General features: G+C 48.1%; 3 protein-coding genes and 1 non-coding gene across 4 annotated transcripts; all 4 read right to left on the bottom strand.

Moving 5' to 3' along the window:
• Positions 1 to 1,361: 1,361 nt before the first annotated feature.
• On the bottom strand, positions 1,362 to 6,769 carry LOC112876323 (D-xylose-proton symporter-like 3, chloroplastic). The gene is made up of 14 exons (XM_025940411.1): positions 6,476 to 6,769; positions 6,264 to 6,349; positions 5,562 to 5,640; positions 5,423 to 5,482; positions 5,263 to 5,329; positions 5,070 to 5,194; positions 4,160 to 4,261; positions 3,704 to 4,081; positions 3,461 to 3,508; positions 3,258 to 3,320; positions 3,053 to 3,133; positions 2,699 to 2,797; positions 2,468 to 2,605; positions 1,362 to 2,033 (listed from the first exon to the last, which is right to left on the bottom strand). The coding sequence occupies exons 1-14, from the start codon at positions 6,698 to 6,700 to the stop codon at positions 1,899 to 1,901; spliced, it is 1,686 nt and encodes a 561-aa protein (XP_025796196.1). The 5' UTR covers positions 6,701 to 6,769; the 3' UTR covers positions 1,362 to 1,898.
• A 202-nt stretch (positions 6,770 to 6,971) lies between these two features.
• LOC112878424 lies at positions 6,972 to 7,132 on the bottom strand. Its single transcript, XR_003225749.1, has one exon. It is a non-coding gene; the product is annotated as a U1 spliceosomal RNA (small nuclear RNA).
• Positions 7,133 to 7,942: 810 nt separating this feature from the next.
• LOC112877573 (Bowman-Birk type trypsin inhibitor-like) lies at positions 7,943 to 9,084 on the bottom strand. Its single transcript, XM_025941915.1, has 2 exons — positions 8,856 to 9,084; positions 7,943 to 8,666 (listed from the first exon to the last, which is right to left on the bottom strand). Exons 1-2 carry the CDS (start codon positions 8,953 to 8,955, stop codon positions 8,407 to 8,409), a joined length of 360 nt encoding a protein of 119 aa, XP_025797700.1. The 5' UTR covers positions 8,956 to 9,084; the 3' UTR covers positions 7,943 to 8,406.
• A 3,880-nt stretch (positions 9,085 to 12,964) lies between these two features.
• LOC112878341 (protein NRT1/ PTR FAMILY 5.6-like) lies at positions 12,965 to 15,619 on the bottom strand. The gene is made up of 4 exons (XM_025942796.1): positions 15,367 to 15,619; positions 14,981 to 15,198; positions 14,310 to 14,833; positions 12,965 to 14,038 (listed from the first exon to the last, which is right to left on the bottom strand). Exons 1-4 carry the CDS (start codon positions 15,497 to 15,499, stop codon positions 13,204 to 13,206), a joined length of 1,710 nt encoding a protein of 569 aa, XP_025798581.1. The 5' UTR covers positions 15,500 to 15,619; the 3' UTR covers positions 12,965 to 13,203.
• Positions 15,620 to 19,252: the final 3,633 nt, after the last annotated feature.

Here is a 19,252-nt window from a genome sequence, read left to right as displayed (position 1 = left end):
TTGGTTGGGATCATTGGAACATCTTTTCTTCATAGCTAGCTGTGACAACAGTATCTAAATCCAAAGATGCACGATCCAGTCCCGCCACACCAGGACGCGATATGGGCCAGATACATCAGGCAAAGTCTGTCACCAACTGAATAATCAAATTAGAACCCTGCCCCGCAGCAAAGAACTTAATTAGTCAACGCTAAGTACTCCTTGATCGTCTGTCGTCAACTTGCTGTCACATTGCTGGCGTTGGATGAGTTGCTTGATTGGGATTTTTTCTCTCTCTCTCTTGTGTTTAATTTGGGGGATCTTGACTGTGATACCTATATATGTTTGGTCCGGTGGGTGATGCATGTGTGACTGGGGATGCTTTATTCGAATGCAGAACCTCGACGCCTTAGAAATTTCTGAACTTTTTTTTTTCAAAGTTTAGTCTAAGAACTGTTGTAACCCTTACTGCATATACCTATTTTTATGGATACGGAGTCCGGATTAATTCATTATAAAAAAATGACGCCTTAGAAGTTAGCAGAACGAACCCAACTGAAGCCAGCCAGTAATCCCCAGGCAAATCAAAATTTGGGCAGATATTCCATCGAGCAGTTTTCAGAGCTCCCACTTCATATATACTTGGCGAGTCAACCGGTGCTTGCTGCTGTTGCCACGATGGAGTGGAGTCAACCGAATGCAGAAAGAATCTCTCTTTCCGTCTTGAGGTTCCATATTCCCGGGCAGGTGCATCTACATGTGGGGCGTAGCTTGTTCGTGCTCTGTCTGATGTCGTATTTTTTTTAATGGCGAGTTATTTGCCTATCTGTCTGGAACAATAATTAGTATTTGGATTCTTACGTGTTTGGTAAGCAAGAACCTAACTGCGTAAGAACTAGTCGCTATAGGCACGCTCATGAAAGCTCAGCTCAGTGATCACACGCGATGACACGACAGAACAGGACATCTTTCATGTGTTTTCATATTTACCAGCAAAAAAAAAAATCTTTCATGTGTTCTCATATTTACCGTAACTTAACCGAATACCAATATCTACCAAAAGAATAGCATATTTGCATAGGCCATGCTAGTTAAAAGTGTTATATTGGATTACTGTATCGAATGCATGTTTAGACAAAAGTATCTGAATACGGAGTAGCTAGTAGTTGTCATGGTGTATTTCTAATTCCTGAATCAGAGTATACGATTCCACACCCACCAGGACGCAATATGGGCCAGATGCGTCAGGATAAGCCCGTCTCATCATCACTTCATCAGGAACCAAATAAATTATATCGCGCTCTCGTGCAGGAGCCTAATCAATGATAAATAAGCAAGTATTGTTAAATGAGGTGGTCAGATTTCCATTGCCCGTCACAATATTTCTGTTCCATGAGCTCCTTGATTGTGATGTCTCTGTTTGGTTCAGTTACACTCCAGATGCTAAACAAAGTCTGGTTGCAGATGCATCCATGGGAAGTAGTAACAGCAACAGCAATACATGCGACAAGTACAAACAAATCTCTGCCGGCACAAATTCACACCAGCAGGCCTAGCACGCAAATTCTGCATCGGCGGTAGGAATAACTGGGGCGTCCTCAGCGTGGAAGCTGACCAGCTTCTACCAGTGACATGCAGATTACAGCATAGACGCAAGAACACAGCGATCACTTACAGCTGCTGCGGGACGAGATCACAATGGACAACTGGGACGTGGTTGAGTTATGACTCAGTAGCTACAAATGCATATTCAGAAATATTAATTACATGAAGCAAAAGATGTCGGGAAACTTTACACCGAGACGTGTCCTGCTTATGTACTCAAAAGTCTGAAACTCTGACGCACTCTGATCCTAAGAGTGAGCATCCATGTTGTAAACGGCATTAAACTTTCTGGCCGACAACTGGGGCTGTCCATTTTACTTCAGGATCTTAGACTCGATCTCCTCCAAGCTCAGTCCTTTTGTCTCGGGAACATTGAGGATCACAAACACGAGGGCTAGCACTGCTATGGCCCCAAACAGGAAAAAGATATTCTCTGGCCCAAGGAATTCCTGTGGTGAAAAGAGAAATATAAATTGTTGGCAGAATCGCAAAAGTGTAATGCTTGTTCCCATATTTGTGCAAAACGAAAAAGTTAATATCAGTATTTCGAATAGATATCCAAAATACACTAATTTGGTAAGGCGGTAACCCCAGTGCAACCATGGTTGGAGGTCAGTTAGCAGTTTTGAGTTTTGAAATACACACACACAAAAAATCACTATGAGTTTGGACCTGAGAACAGGCTGAATTTGGGCCATAGAACAGGGTACACCAGTTTTTCTATGACAAGGATAAAAAATGAGTATTTAGTGGGGAAGGATTCATTGATCACAAGTACTAGGTTTTGACATGTTTAGTTGGTCATGTAATTTCGGGACTCCACTTGAAGAAACTAAACATCATGAAATTGCAGACCAGGAAGTAGCAATATGAGAAGCAATACCTGCAAGGGTGAAAATGCAAATGTTACCAACGCATTCGAGCCAAAATTTGTTAGTACCGCGAGGCTGATCCCACGTCCTCTCATTCGGAGGGGAAATATCTCAGACACCATTAGCCAACTAATTGGACCAAATGAGACCTGAAACACATGGGTGTATAAGCTTTTTGTGGATTCCTGAAAACAAATATTGTTGTGCTTGTCAGGCTCCTTGTACAGAATAAATGCACCGACCTGGTAAGCACCAACATAAAGAAGTAAAGCGCCAACAGCAACAAATGGAAAGTTGTTCAGAATCTTGTAGTAAGCTGCAAGTAAGAAGAGTGACAGAGCCTGCATTTACAAGTTACAGAGAACATAACGGAAATTTAGTTATAACATAGGAATAGAAACCTGACAGAACATGCACAAAGTTACTAATACCGAGTATCTCATTTTCATGTAGAGTTATAGACTAATACAGTACCTAAAATACTTTCCAGTGTTCATGTTAAGTCGGATTGCCAGACTGAATTCAAGTCTGTGTACGGGCACTTTTCATGTAATATGTAGAACTAAATCATTATAACACGAAGAGATAAAACTCACGATTCCACCAACACCTCCTATCAATAATGGGCGCCTTCCAAGATCATCAACTTTCAATACCGCAACACCTGTCATTAGCAACTGCGAAGAATAGAATAGAATTGTTACACAAACTCGAGCTAAAAGAAAGCATAAGATTTCTACCTACATAGTTTGATACAAAAGCAGCTAATATACGAGTATCGAAGTAGATCTTCTGCATTACCTTGAACAACCCAATATAAATTGCCACTCTGGCAGCATCTGATGCAGCTGAGAACCCAGCAGTCTACATAATGCATACTTTAGAGATGGAGATGTTGAATTGTATGAATTAAAGAAATGTATCGAGCAGATAACAGTATCCTACTTCTAAATTTTCTATATAAGAACTATACCACCAAACAATTCCGAGAAAAATATTGGTACCTGAAGTATCGAAGCTGCATAATATAGAACACTTGGCTGACCTGTTATCTGCCAAATAAGAGTTTAGCTCGATATCACAGTTCCAGCATGTTTATGATACCACTCAAAAAGAACTAGCATTCATCCGTATTTTGAAAATAGATAGAAAAGGGCATAAAATTACAAAACAAAAGATGGTAAAAGCATGGCCAGAACTTTAGCTTGTGTAATCTGCATATATATGGGTTAAAGAGAACAAAATACCTGCTGAAACAGAACCAGCCCTCCTCCAATGCTGAAGGCCTTCAAGCTAGCTCCCTCAAATACCTCCCAAATATTTCCTTCACCTTCCTGACCAGCATAGGCTGCCTTAATAGAGACAATGGTATCTTCAACATCATCTGCTAAAACCTTCTCACTTGCTGAGCGGCCCCTCAATGTTCTAAGGGCTTGAATAGCTTTCTTTTTATTATCCTCCATAGATGCCTTTCCTTGAACTGCCCTGAGAAGTAGCCATCTTGGTGAAGGTGGTAAACTCCACATACCGAGAGCCATAACAGCTGCAAGCGGAGCGCCAAAACCAAACATGTACCGCCATCCTCCTACTTTGTCAATTTCAAGACTTCCTATAAGGTATCCAAACTGCACAAAATTGTTTAATGGTCAGCATGCATGAAATGGGTGTATAGAAGTACAATATACAGAGGAATAGATAATTACCAGTATTCCTAACACAATAAACAGCTCCTTCAAAGATATCAATGTTCCACGTATTTGCGAAGGAGAAGTCTCTGCAATGTAAAGTGGCGCACCATGCATTGCCTGGCACAGAGCAACATAATGGTTCAGTAGCATAACATCCTAATGTTTAGGACATCATTGGTCTATAAACTCTCCCAAACCCCTAGCTAACTATGCATATGCTCCTTTGCAACTGTAATCCTCTTCAATTCCTATTAATCCCTTTTTAACAAAGCATGGATCCATCATCCATGGACAATTTGAATGCTTGTGGATGTTAAAAGTTGGTGTCAAACAGGCTAGTGTAAAGTACTGCACACAAAACACATAGTGCCATAAGAAAAAGCAAAAAAAAAAAGCATCTAGTGCCTCCACCTCGGAAATTAAAGCAGAAAGTTAGATTAAATGCCTTAGCAAATAATAGATTTACGACCAACTTGATTTTGCCGTATACCGCTGGTGGCATTCAATAGACTAATCATAAATTAATTACATCAGACCATAACTTTACTTATTTGCTAAGGTATAAAGAAAAATCAAGTTTGGATTGGTTTTTCTGTATACCGACAGCGGCATTCAATAGACTAATCAATAATTAATTATATCAGAAAGATAGATTAACTACCTTATGAAATGATAGATTTACAACCAGCTTGTTGCGTATAGTGCAGATCATGGAAATAGATATTTTGCTGTATACTTAGCAAATAATTGATTGGTCTATTGAAATATCGAAACACCAAGAGAATGTCATGTTACCCAGCTTGGGTGAATTATATAGGTTATTGTCCCCAGAAATCATTTTTACATGTGTTCCTAAATTAGATTCATTTAATAACAGTAACCTGAGATCATCTTTGGGGAAACAAATTGTGCCTGCAGTACTCACCAATCCAATACCAATCCCATAAAGGATACGACCTATGATTAGAGCTACAAAATTAGGGGCAAATCCAGTGACCAAAGCACCAAGGATATACAATGCAGCTGCGGTGACCAATTCTATTCTCCTTCCTGTATCAAGATGGTAGAAGTTATAAGTATAGTAAGGAAAATTAAATTGGTGTAGCTTTTCAATTCACCTAGAAAATCTGCAACGCGGTATGCGAGAATAGAGCCACCAAGAGCACCATAAAGTGAACCACTTGCCTGAATTAAAAAAAAAGGAAACTCAGTTTGATCTTGATAATTGATAGGAAAAGGAAGAAGCAGAAGCTTAGGAATCATAGAAATTTTGATTACCACAAGCCCTAGTTGCACAGATGACAGGTTGAACCAAGTGGTGCCACTGAGATCAGCAGACTGAAGAGGAATACACCCAGTGGCAGTGAGACTGTATGTCAGCTAGAGGAAATTCACAGGAACAAAAACAGGGACTAACTTGCACAGAGATTGTTGCTCCAGAGGTTGCACCAATGTCATAGCCGAAAAGGAGTCCGCCCAATGCAGGGAACAAGAACCTAGGTTCCAAACGGTGATCCATCAGTAGTTCAGTACTGAAAGGCTGCAATCTCGATAGGCGTCCTGATTACCCCTTTTTATTTGTTTATTTTCGAATCTCTACACCAAGGAGCATTGATACGCAAGCTCCAATTTAATAAATTCTTTAAATCTGTACAAAAATATTAAACAGGTCCTAAATTACTATATCATCCATTCTATGACTGCTCCATATTGAAGGATCACATTTTAAAATGGATAAATCATGGATCTTAGTGTATTTTGGAACCAAAGATAACACAGTTCTATGTCATGTGGCCAATTTGCTACAATGCAGTACAGTTGGGTAATTCCACTACATGATTAATCGAGCCAATTCCTCCTCATCACCCTGAACCAGCCAAAACGACTGAACAACCTATTTAAAGTGCATCAATTAGGCTAACTCCTCTAATCGGTTGCCTCGATCAGACGGTGTGCAAGGTTGAATCAGGCTACAAATGACGGGTGTAGTTCGAGGAATAACATTGATTCAATTGGCATTGACATAATCGCCGACTGAACTGCGTCACTTTCCAGTAAAACTCTTGAATTAAAAACTTGCTCGATCAGGACCCTTGCTTTATTGCGGCAAATAGCTTACGGGAGGATGACGGGTGCCCACGACAACGCCGCGTCCCCCGCCGCGGCGCCACGCCCGGCATCGCCGCCCTGCGCTTGGGTCCGCACCTGCACATCGACGTCCATGCCGTCAGACCTTCACCGCCAACCAGAGCCACCATCCTCCCCAGAATAGCAGGGGGCGCGCGACGGCTATGTTTAGCCGCCGCCTGGGGGTAGGGTCGGGCGCCGTACGCGGAGCCTGGGGTGTCCCCCGGCGGCGGGGCGGAGAAGCGGCTCGGCGTCCCCCGTCACGCGGAGAGCGTCCATCGCCGACGAGCGGCGGCTGAGGGACAGGGGACGGCGGCGGCGGTGGCAGAGCAGTGGGCGGTGGTTGTGGGTAGCGCAGGTCGGGGCTGCGAGGGCCCGAATGGCGGTGGATGCGGCGAGTGACGAAGGGAGGAGGCAATGGGTCGCCATGGCTGGGTCAGAAGGACCTCAGCTTGGCCGTGTGGGTTCGCACGTGCGATAATTATTTTATATTCCTAAAGATAAGCAAGAAATAGCTATTTCAGATAAGCGCACAACTTCCGAATAGGACCTCACCAAACCTAAGTGGTGACCCGTCAGGAAGAGAGGAACGAGAACGCACCACGATCAGACCCTCGATGGAGAAACAAAACATAATACGGAGGACCAATACTTAATTTATTAGAATTGCGGGGGCCCAATACTTAATTTATTAGAATTGGCGGGGGCCGCGCGAACGCGTACCCCCTCTACCACAAATTATGACGTCCACTCTCCCACTTGGGGAGATGGTAAGCCAACGCACCCGCCAAGTGCAATGCGGGCCATTGACCTAGGCCACGGGCCTTCTTGATCGCCCGTCGACCCCGTCCAGGTAAGTATGGAGCAACGGCGCACGGGGCGATGATCTTATAGCGGGAACTCGCGGCGGATCTCGCTTCGGCTGCCGAGGTGGTACTAAAACCGCAGACCGAACCGAGGGAACGAATGATTTATCCTCGCCCTCCGCCGCCGAGCCCTCCTGGTGGGCTGAATGCTTTGGGCTCTTTTTCTTATTTGTGGGCCGTTGCTTCCGTGAACACGGATCGGATAGCAGGCCCAACGAGCATGTTAACGGGCTTATTCCGGACTAGAAAAGGGCCGTAGTATGCTTCGTCTGTGTTCATGTTCTCACGCTCGTTTTCGTGCAGACTGCTCTCATCTTAAACTTTAAGCTTTGTGAGTAGAAAAAAACTTTAATCTTCGCTCGAGTGAATCGTTACCGTGATTTCAGTTTTCAGAAATATAATAAGATGACCATTTAGCTGGTGAGCGAGCAGTATACCGAATCATTGTCTGTTTCAGCAAGAAATACATTCTTTTTAGGGGTAGCAAGAAATACATATATGTGTGGTTCCGTTTCTTCCTTGGATGGCATATTCCCTGCCTTTCTCCCCACCCGAATTCAGACGCCGCATAGTTGCCGCATATCCGGATCTGTGAGTGCGAGTGCGCAGCAGGGGCCTCCACTCGCAGTGCGTGCTTGTTGCCAGATCAGTGGGTCTCGGTGGATGAATCTGTCGCTCGTCCTCGGCCTCCGGCCTCGCGTTGCAGACCGGATTACCGTCCAGGTCCATCATCGCATCCCTGTTTTTAGGTGTTACCGTGTTACCAAAATTAATAGCATCAATATTTATCCAAAACATCTAAAGAGGTAAAAAGATGGTAACACTTGATACGTTCTCGACCTGACTGTGCTTCCAAAATATATCCATACGAAAAATCGACCAAGCTGTGTGGTGTCCCAGTCCAAAGCTCGAAAACCAACAAGGAAAGCAAAAATACATCTTTGTCCAGTTCCGGCGATTCACCGCGCTCATGTCCTCGCAACCAAGAACAGGCAACCAAGCAGTAGTAGCCGGCAATTACAGAGCAGTGTCAAGTCAAAAGACAAAATAAAAGGAGGAAAAAAAGGTCCAAGATTGGTTTGGTTTGCTCATCAGATGAACAGATTCCTCATCTCTCTCTCTACATAGACAAAATCTATAATCCACAGCTGGCCTTCAGACGGTAGGATTCGCCGGCGGGTGGGTGGGTGGGTTGGGTTGGGTTGGGTTGGACGGTTGGTGGGTCAACGGCAGCAATCAGAATGAGTCGTCGTCCGCTCGGCCGGCCGGTCAGTGAGCGGCGGCGGCGGCGCAGCGGCGGGCGCAGAAGTTGGGGACACGGTCCATGCACTGGTACACCGGCGGGTCGGCGCTGAGGCTGGACTTGACGCAGTCACGGCAGGCCGGGTGGCACCCGCGGGGCGCCGCGTCCAGGCACCGGCACAGCGGCCGGTTCGACTTGGTGCACCCGCCGCAGTTGTCGCAGCACGGCCACGCCCGCGCCGCCGCCTTCCCCCGGCTCGCTAGCTCCCCTCCTCCTCCTCCATGCCCTGAAACCAGAGACAGATTGCAACCGGGTAAGCCAAATTGATGCATACACTAACAAGAAAACCAAACGAATCTCGAAATCTTTGATTGTTATTTGGAAAACCAGAAAAAAGAAAACGTCAAGCGATTTCCGGATTCACATGTCCAGAAAAGAAGCAACTTTTGGGCAAGAACAAGAAAAGATCCGGTACCTTTGCTCTGAACATGGGAGTGGTGGTGGTGGTGCCTGTTGCTCGATTGCGCGAGCACGGCGAGCAAGGCGAATGTGAGGAAGAACACTTGGGTTCTCATGCCGCCTCCTCTCTGCAAGAATTGGTGTTGGTAGCGACGGATGGCTCTCTTCTTCCCTTCTCTTCTCTTCCGGTTGTTCTTTGGTTGGACTGGAGTTGCTGCTTATCTGCACGCGGCTAATAGAAGAAGCCTTCTTTATAGAGGGGACACCAGCTCACCCACTGATAAGCGAGCAAGTGGCGATAGACAAAGAGGCAACTTGGAGAAGGAACCCTATACTATGATGAAATTGGAGGGCTTCATATCGTAGAGGACTATGGGAGATTGTTATGCGATTAACGATAAACAGGACTCATTTGGCATGTTGGACAGTTGGGGTATGGGAGGATGGCCTTACAAGTTACTTTTATTCAAATAAGGGTCTTATAAGTTATAATTGCACTTCTTGTAACTCGTATTTTTTCTTCCTGCTTCCTATCCCCACGTTCAACCTTCTTCTTTTCGGCAATAGACAATAGTAACGCTATTGTAGAATCCACAACCACTCACTACCACATTGCTACTTCGTCAATGCCAAGTCGTTGTTTTTCTCCTATTATTATTTTTGTTGATAGCTCTAGTGTTGCCAATATCATCTCGTTGCCCTTGTCATCTTCCTAAAGCTCAATTTCACCCAAAAAAGTGTAAGAAAATATCACGAGATAACCTACAATTCACCAAAGAAATGAACTGACATCCATTTATCCAAGTAGTTTTTATGAAACAAAAGTACGCATTTCCGCTGAAAGTAAAATACGGGCTCATATTAGATTTGTAGGTAATGGAGGTGCCCCATGAGACAATAACAAACTTGATAACACCAAGGGGGTATGTGCAAAAAAGCGCGGCACCAACAAGTGATAAGTTCACATATGCGGAAATGAGTCACCGCAGATAAGATCGGAGGACGAAACAGTAAAGCGACACTTTCATGGGCCCATGCCGAGTTGTCCACCCTGCCTTCCCCCGTCGGCCGTCGTGCAGCGCCAAACCCCGGCCGGATCTTCCGCGCCGCCGGGGCACAGCCTACCACGCTGCTTGTAGGGGCAACGCGTGACCGTCTCTGCACAGAAGATCCGAAGACTGGACCACGCGGCGACGAGGAGATGTGGGAAGACGAAGAGGATATGGACGGCCACGTCCGCACTCCGGCGAGACGGCGACGGCCCCTCCCTCCACCGCTCGCCGCGGCGCCGAGCTCGCATAGGCTTGCTCCACCTTTTCCCACAATTAACTAGCACGGGGTAATTACCTTAACTAATTTGACTTGACCTGACGAGTGGAGACTAGATCGCTGGAGCCTTTGGGGGGATATGCTCCGGCACGATTCTTCAGTTTGTTTAACCATGCGCGCAGGCGACGGTTTATGAATCTCCGAATCTGATAAGGATCTTTTCGTTTTCTTTTTGGCCTTTGCCGCTGCCACTTTGGCTTTTGCCCAGGAACAAAGTGGTGATGCTGCTAGTGTTTCTGTTTCTGCGTGGCGCGTGCAATTGGTTAGTTTTGACTGGGCTCCCGGCACCCTAGCGAAGTGGCATGTGACTCGTGCTCAATTTGCTAGTGTTATCCAGATCAAAGTCATAGAAAACACAACCTCTCCGTCCAGCTTCTTTTGGAAATGTGAGCCGACAGTTTGTTTTCAATCGAACACGTCGTGGCCCCGCTGCCCCACCGGCCCACCGCAAGTCGGCAAGTCCCCAACGCCAGGCCGGTCCAGCGGACCAAATAATTTCTTGCAACGAACCAGTCCAGCTTTTCAGCCCAACCACTCGGCAGCGGCCTCTTTCCCACAATTTGCTTTCAGCCCAACTCGACCGAACATTTGGTCCTGGAGTGAGACTTCTCCGTTCTCCCCTTTCCGCCAGCGCCCGCGACTGCGAGCTCCTTGCCTCCTTCCACCTCCATCCTGGCATCTCCCTCCCCTTGCCACTGGCCACCCCATGATCCCAACCCCGTCCATTGCTGAATCCGCCACCCACTGCCGGTGCCAGATGCGAATGCCAACCCAACCTTCGTTGCCCGCCGCCGTCCCCCCCCCCCCCTCGCTGGAGTCGAAGACGAGTGCCGCCGTCCGCCGTGCACGTTTGCCATTTCATTTCTTTTATTTTCTTTTCTTATTTTTCTCATCACGAATTAACCGAGCTCATGCATGAGATCAATCGCTGCTACAACGAACCAAGCATCGATGACTTGTACAGCTACAATCCACGGCACGCGAGTACATCTACAGGCAAACAACACCAATCCCATCCCGGCTAAATCCGTGTTGTGACACGACACGTACCTAGGCCCTACTACCTAGAGGCTAGAGCGACACGATGACATACACATTACTATCATACACCTTTTTTATCTAAATCGCTAGGCAGCTAACGTTCCTGCAGCTGGTTGATCCGATCGGCTACGCAGCGGCGGCGCACTCGATGTTGTCAGAGATCGCCGGAGAGACGTCGCTGCCGGCGACGCCGGCGAACTCAAGAACGCACACAACTCACGCGAACTGGAACAATAAACACGGTCTTGTTTGTGCCGCAAATCTTAGCAGCTTTTTTTTCTCTAATCATTGCTTATATATAAAAGGAAACATAAGAATATGATCATTGCTTATATATAAAAGGAAATATAACAACCAACTGGAGTCCATGACCCCGACATGCACGCCACACTCTTCATCGACGAGTGCCATCCCAAACGTCTGGAACGTGGCGCACGACGCGCTCCTTCACGAACTCAGCGCGAGTCAGAGCTCTACAATCTGCATGGCCTAACAACCAGCCATGTGCTGCTAACTAACTAACAGAATGACGTGAGCAACTCGACCGAACATTTGGCCCTGGAGTGAGACTTCTCCGTTCTCCCCATTCCGCCAGCGCCTGCGACTGCGATCTCTAACAGAATGACGTGAGCAACTCGACCAAACATTTGGCCCTAGAGTGAGACTTCTCCGTTCTCCCCTTTCCGCCAGCGCCTGCGACTGCGAGCTCCTTGCCTCCTTCCACCTCCATCCTGGCATCTCCTTCCCCTTGCCATTGGCCACCCCATGATCCCAACCCCGTCCATTGCTGAATCCGTCACCCACTGCCGGTGCCAGATGCGAATGCCAACCTAACCCGCCCCAAATATCGGCTTGACGTCGTTGGCGAGCGACGAGGCCAAGGGGTGGAGGACAGGCGAGTTGGGGAGCTCGGGCAGCGCTGTTGTACTGAGGAAAAGAGGAGAGAGAGAATCAGGGAGGCAGCACAGTTCAGGAAACAAAACAGAGTGACACCAGTTGGCAGTTGGCAGAGAAACATCCAAATCCGATGTGCCAACCTCAGCTTCGACGTCTCCATCGCGACGGCAGTTGGCAGCAGTGCCAGTGGGTTCTTCCGGAACTCCCGCTGCCGCCCGGCTACAGCACCAATCCATCAGAACTTTGATTAATTCCAGCTCCGTTTAATTTCAGGAAAGATACCAATCCCTTTGCCGTGGATTGGTGTTGTAGCCGGAGTCGACGACGAGTGCCGCCGTCCGCCGTGCACGTTTGCCATTTTATTTCTTTTATTTTCTTTTCTTATTTTTCTCATCACGAATTAACCGAGCTCATGCATGAGATCAATCGCTGCTATAACGAACCAAGCATCGATGACTTGTACAGCTACAATCCACGGCACGCGAGTACACGAACGTCTACAGGCAAACAACACCAATCCCATCCCGGCTAAATCCTTGTTGTGACACGACACGTACCCTAGGCCCTACTACCTAGAGGCTAGAGCGACACGATGACATACACATTACTATCATGCACCTTTTTTTATCTAAATCGCTAGGCAGCTAACATTCCTGCAGCTGGTTGATCCGATTGGCTACGCGGCGGCGGCGCACTCGATGTTGTCAGAGATCGCCGGGGAGACGTCGTTGCCTGCGACGCCGGCGAGCTCAAGAACGCACACAACTCACGCGAACGGGAACGATGAACACGGTCTTGTTTGTGCGCAAATCTTAGCAGCTTTTTCTCCTCTAATCATTGCTGATATATAAAAGGAAATATAAGAATATGATCATTGCTTATATATAAAAGGAAATATAACAACCAACTGGAGTCCATGACCCCGACATGCACGCCACACTCTTCATCGACGAGTGCCATTCCAAACGCCTGGAACGTGGCGCACGACGCGCTCCTTCGCGAACTCAGCACGAGTCAGAGCTCTACAATCTGCATAACCTAGCAACCAGCCATGTGTTGCTAACTAACTAACAGAATGACGTGAGCACGAGAATTATTCAACAGATGTCGCCGGCGGACTTGTCGTTGGCGACCTTGCCGGGCCTGACGGGCTTGTACGAGTACCTGGTGGCGACCACCGCGTAGAACGCCAGGTTCACGGCGCCGATGCAGGCCAGCAGCCAGTAGAAGAGGTCGATCCTGCTGTGGTTCAGGTCCTTGGCAAACCAGCTGGCGCGCCCGCCGCGGGAGCTCGCGCGGTCCGCCGCCGTGATCACCAGGCTGCTCAGGAAGCTGCCGGCGCCGATCACGCTCAGGTACAGCCCGATGCCCAGGCTGCGCATGTTGTCGGGCACCTGGTCGTAGAAGTACTCCTGGAGCCCCACCAGCGCGAACCCATCGCCCACGCCCATCAGCAGGAACTGCGGCACCAGCCAGAGCACCGACATGGACGCCGGCGCGGGGGACTGCAGGCGACGGCGCTCGACCACGGCCGCCACGGCCAGGGCCACGATCGCGAACGCCATGCCGATGCCGACGCGCCGCAGGATGCTGATCCCGCGCTCGCCGCCCGTGGCGCGACGCAGGTACGGCACCAGCACCTTGTCGTAGACCGCGACGGTGGCGATCATGCCCACCGCCGCCAGCGCGAAGATGGACGCCGGCGGGAGCACGAAGTGCGGCCCCACGCGGCGGTCCATCACGCTCCCCTGCTTGATGAAGAAGGTGGACACCTGCGCAGCCGCCATGCCGAAGGGCAGCGTCGCCACCCAGATGGGCACCATGGCCAGCACCAGCTTCGTCTCCTCCACCTGCGTCACCGTCGCCAGCCGCCACGGCCCGGCCGCGTCCTCGCCGCCGCCGTACTCCACTATGGCCGCCTTGTCGAGGAACCTACACGTGCCACAGGCATCACACTACTCAGCCACCGTTGACGCTCCACGAAAAGATTTCATAGTAATGCTGGGCTACTGTTCCCTTTTGCCCTTCAGAGATTTCCTCGAGATTTGTTCATCCAAAAGAAGCAGAATTGGATAAACTCGTATCGCAATCACCGGTCACTAGTGATGGTTGCAACAATTGTAGCCAGCAATTGCATCTCACGATCACTTTAATGGCGAAAGAACAGGCCGGCCGGGCCGGGGAAAGCAACGCCAGTTCTTACCGAAGCTGGTGGGTGTGGCAAAGCAGCCTCTTCTTGATATTCTGCGGCTTCACCTCGTAGAGCTCGCGGGCGTCGGCCGGCAGCACGAGGCGCCTCTTCCTCACGGCGGCGACGACGGCCTGCAACAGCGGCGTCAGCGGGCTGCCCTCCGGCACCCTGTAGCGGTAGAAGCGCCTTCCGGCGAGGAAGACGACGAGCGAGGCTGCCATGACCGCGGCGAGCACGACGCTGGCGGCGCCCCACCCGATCCGATCCTGCGCGTAGACGATGACGGTGACGCCGAGCAGGACGCCGGAGCAGAGCGCGCAGTTCCACCAGTTGAAGAAGGACATCTTCTGCACCCGCTCCGCCGCGTGGCTCTCGTCGAACTGGTCGGCGCCGAAGCTCTCCAGCGCCGGCTTGTGGCCGCCAGTGCCGACGGACACCAGGTATATGCCGACGAAGAAGAGTACCTCGTGCAGGCGCAGCGAGTGGTCGGGCTTGAGGCGCGGCGAGAGCTGCGCCGTGGCCAGGACCATGAGACCCTGCGCTTGACAAGAGAAAGCACGCGTCAATGGCCGGCGCTGCTGAGAAATTAAATGCATGCCAAGCCACAGCCACCTGTAGAGCGAGCATGCACAGCTAGCGAGCGGAGAGGAGGGCGATCGAGAAATCGAAGGCAGGCAGCTCACCAGCAGGTAGATGACGGTGGAGAAGACGACGGTGGAGAACCTGCCGAGGTAGCCGTCGGCGAGGAAGCCGCCGAGCAAGGGCATGAGCGTGGTGACGCTCATCCAGTAGTTGACATTCTTGGCCGCGACCTTCATCTCCTCCTGCAGCACCTTGGTGAGGTAGAGCATCAGGCTCGTCGCTATCCCGTAATAGCTCAGCCTCTCGCTGAACTCAATCACTGCATGCATGCGAATCAACCAAGGAGGAGGAGGAAGACGGATCAGTGATCGATCGGTCACCTATTTTGGGAGGAAAGCCGCTACGAACCGGGCCCGAAGAACACGCTGACTGAAAAATCAAAAAAATGGGTCGGTGCATGAAGTAGCTCGGTAATCCCGCTACTCACGGATGATGAACATGGCGGCCTTCCAGGACCCGGTGGCGCCGCGGGAGGGAGGCCTCCCGCGGTGATCGACGGAGGAGTCGTGCACCCAGTCCCCGCGGTCCTCCATAACCCCGACCCTCAAGCTCTTCTCCATGTCCACCAACAATAGAATCAGAAATCCCCCGGCGAAAAGATGGAGAAATTAAATCAATCCCAATTCCTTGGCCAGTCAAGGGGAGAGGGGTTGGTTGTTTCGTTTGATGATTTGATCCAGTTCTTGGGTCTGAGAGAGGCCGAGAGGAGAGCGGGGGCCCTTATATAACCCCCTCCGCGGGGCCCGGCCGGGGGGATGGTAAAGCGAGGCACCGCACCGGGTGGGTGGTCGCTGTTGAGGAGATAGATGTGCGCGAATCGAATCGAGCAAAGGCAATTTTAATTCTCATGTTTGGGGAGGGAATTTGTTAATCTGGCCATTGTCCAGTAAAGAGGCAGCACTAATGCGAGAGATCGCTGGCTGGCTGGCTGGGTGGTGGCTCAGTAGCAAAAGCGGGGGGTACTGTGTGGGCTGCCTGGTACCACGTCCTATCAGCGAAAACCAGTACTGGTTTATTGCGAAGATTGCAGGGAATCTACTCGTATAAAAAAAACCATCTATATGATATTGCGTTCGCTAAGCGCGTACTATACAATAATAATATCCCCAGGTTTCCTCTTATTGCAAGCTCATCATCTGTTAGTCACGAAGTATACGCTAGGAGATGTGTTGTCATGAACGGTGGTGTTTGGTTCCCTGAGGGTTTATTTTAAGTCCCGTCACATCGGATCTTTGGATGCTAATTAGGAGTGTTAAACATAGACTAATGATAAAATAAATTACGTAACCCCTAGGCTTATTCACGCGACAAGTCTATTAAACCTAATTAGCTCGTGATTAGCCTATGTGATGCTACAGTAAACATGTGCTAATTATAAATTAATTAGGCTTAATAGATTCGTCTCGTGAATAAGCCCTAGGCTTATGCAGTTAGTTTTATAATTAATTTATGTTTAGTCTTTTTAATAGGCATTGAGACATTCGATATGACAGAGATTAAAATAAACCCCAGTGAACCAAACACCCTCTAAAGAAGATACATGTATGCATTTCTTTAAAACAAAAAGATACGTATATGCATATATACAAGTAATCTGTCTCCAACTAAAGACGTCAGGCTCTGACTCTCTGCATCTCGGCGCGCGGTGTTTGATGCTCATGTTGTTGTTCGTAGATAGACAGATAGATAGATAGATCGATGTAGATGGCGATGGACGTGGACGAGATGACCATGTGTAATGTAACGACTCCATTCAATGCCAGCTGAAAACCGTAGAAGGTCACCGCGCGGCTCCTCCGGTTCGGTTCCTGGCGCGGAGGTCGGAGTTCCGAACGCCAGCCATCAGCACAGCAGGTCCGGAAGCGGCGGTGCCGCGACGATGATGATGCAGTCCGGATGGCTGGATCCCCACTCTCTTGCCGGTGTGAGTGATGGAAGCGGAACTGGAACCCAGCCTCCGGCCGGCGTCGTAGCTGTTGCGCGGGTATCCGGCTCTTCGTTTCCCAGGACAAGGGTTTTAATGGGGTTGTTTGGAGCGGCCGGGCAACAGCTTCAGTTTTTGGACTATGCAAATGAGTGCAGTGACCTGAATCTGGCACTCCTTCGTTTGAAATTACGGGGTGCTGCCGTGCTGGGGTAGGTGTGCTTTCACCTAGCTTGCACGTAGTCAAAGGAATCATGCAAGATGACCAGGACATTTCACAACGTACAACTAAAGTATGCATGCGAGCATGCAAAGTTAAAAGTGAACTACTGCTTGTTAAAATATAAGGAGCGATTTAGTTTGGTATGGCCCGTAATGCAACATTTTTACCGTCTCCTTTATGAGATAATCTGTTTTGCCATAAGGTCGACACAATATAAAAGTACAAAGATCTTATGTTAAATATTGATAAGGAAATTATAAAGCTTAAAGCTTGAAGAGTGTGCGTGTATTTAGTATCAATTGCACTAGTGAACAAGATATATATGTGTTGTTTCAAACCGAGAGAGTAGTTTTTTTTTTTGCACAATTTATGAAATTTGTAACTGAGCTTGAAGATATGCTTGGCCAACCTCCGGCCCTAATTGATAATCTAGAAGGCAGCTTTTCAAGAAGCTGTCTCTAGAGTAGCAAATGCGGTAGGGTACTTTTATCTCTTTTATTCAGTTTTTCTTTTGCTCAAGTGGTCCGAGTGTAAGTCGGGTTTGGAAGCACACAGTTTAGTCAGTTTTCTTAATTTTGTTAAAGAAGCCCGTTTTTTATTTAGAGCTAGCGGCTAAATTATCCTTTTAAGAGTTAGTGGGTAAACCTAGAAGGCTACTATAACATGAAGGGTCAATCAGAAGTGATTGTGCATTCTAATCAACAAATTCTTATTCCTGAATATATCGCCTAGGTAGCCCATATCCGAAAGGGAAAAGTTGTTGATTTTACTGTTTGGGGACAAGTACTTCCACCCGAATATTACGTGTGGATGCCATTGATCTGTGAAACTGAGTTTTTGCAATGGCTGTACAATCAGCAGCGTAAAAGCGATTCTTGGTAAAATGGGTGATATACTACTAATCTTGTGTGTTTTCCTTTTAATAGATAATAATCAGTAACTAGTTTTGGTTGGTAAAAATGAAGTTGCAATAATACTTGTGAAAAGGATACTAATCTACACTAGCAACTGTTGCAAGAACTGTGAGCTATGGTGTGCCATGTGGTCATACCCCATTATGACTCTTTGCCTTATATTTTTTAATCTCTCTCCCGTTGAGTTGCCATATTGCTTATATATACCACCTCTTTTGCCCCTAGAATCTTTCTAATCATGAAGGCTATGTGGCTAGAAAGGCTACTTATTCTGCAAAAAAAAAAGGTTCTGGTCTTATTTTGATACCACATATGCAGTGGACATCTCTAGCTTTGTACAGCTTTCAGTTAGTACTCTGGAAAGTTTGGCTCTGCCAATTGTTCTCTTTTCGACTGAATACCTTCATGTTAACAACACCAATGTAGCAACCTTTAAGAATTACAATTGAAAAAATGTAGCTATGTATAAACCTACAAATAAGTAGGTAGTGTTGGTCCTCGGTGTTTGAAATTTGAAACCCAGTCAAAGTTGGATAATCGTGGATGGGATTTGCTCCAGTACACGTTGTCGACTGAAAAGAAAGTTGACAACAGCCAACAAGACACTGCGGATGAACTGCGATTTGACGAAAAGGATGAGCACTGAACCCACTGATCGACCAGTGCAGCGGTGGCTCACAATCATTTTCAATATCAGACGAGATAACTACTCTCGATGTGCCACCCGTCTGATGTCACTCGCAGCCAACCACATCCATTATCTCTGAACCCGATTAATTTCATCCACAAATCATGCTGCAAATTCGGCATGTGCCCACAGCCCCATACATAGTATTTTCCTACTGCAAGTTATAAGCTAACCTAGTCTTGACCCATATATGAACATTGAACATACATCACTCTTGATTTTCAACCCAAATTAGCAGTAGTTCCATGCATCAAACCTGCAAGAAAACGAATGGGCGGATCCATGCATGCACTTGGATCGCCGACAGCGTCGAGCTGGATGCAATCGGTGATGGATGGATGGATGGATGGATGCGATCCACACCACAGCTTTGCTGCCACCACTTTGGTTTTGCTTTAGTCAGTGGCTGCCTCCAACTAACCAATTCAAGCACATGAAAGAAATGCGGCAGAAATTTGCACAGCAAGATCGTACCGATCGAGCTAATTAATTTAGTGGATGCTAATGCGGATCTTCAATTTCAGCCGCCACCGGAAAATGCTCCGGGTACAAGGTGTTTTTCAC

Source organism: Panicum hallii, chromosome 9 (genome assembly GCF_002211085.1).
Source record: "Panicum hallii strain FIL2 chromosome 9, PHallii_v3.1, whole genome shotgun sequence".
In the NCBI taxonomy this organism is placed as follows: Eukaryota; Viridiplantae; Streptophyta; class Magnoliopsida; order Poales; family Poaceae; genus Panicum; species Panicum hallii.
This window is presented reverse-complemented; position numbering and strand designations above follow the sequence as displayed.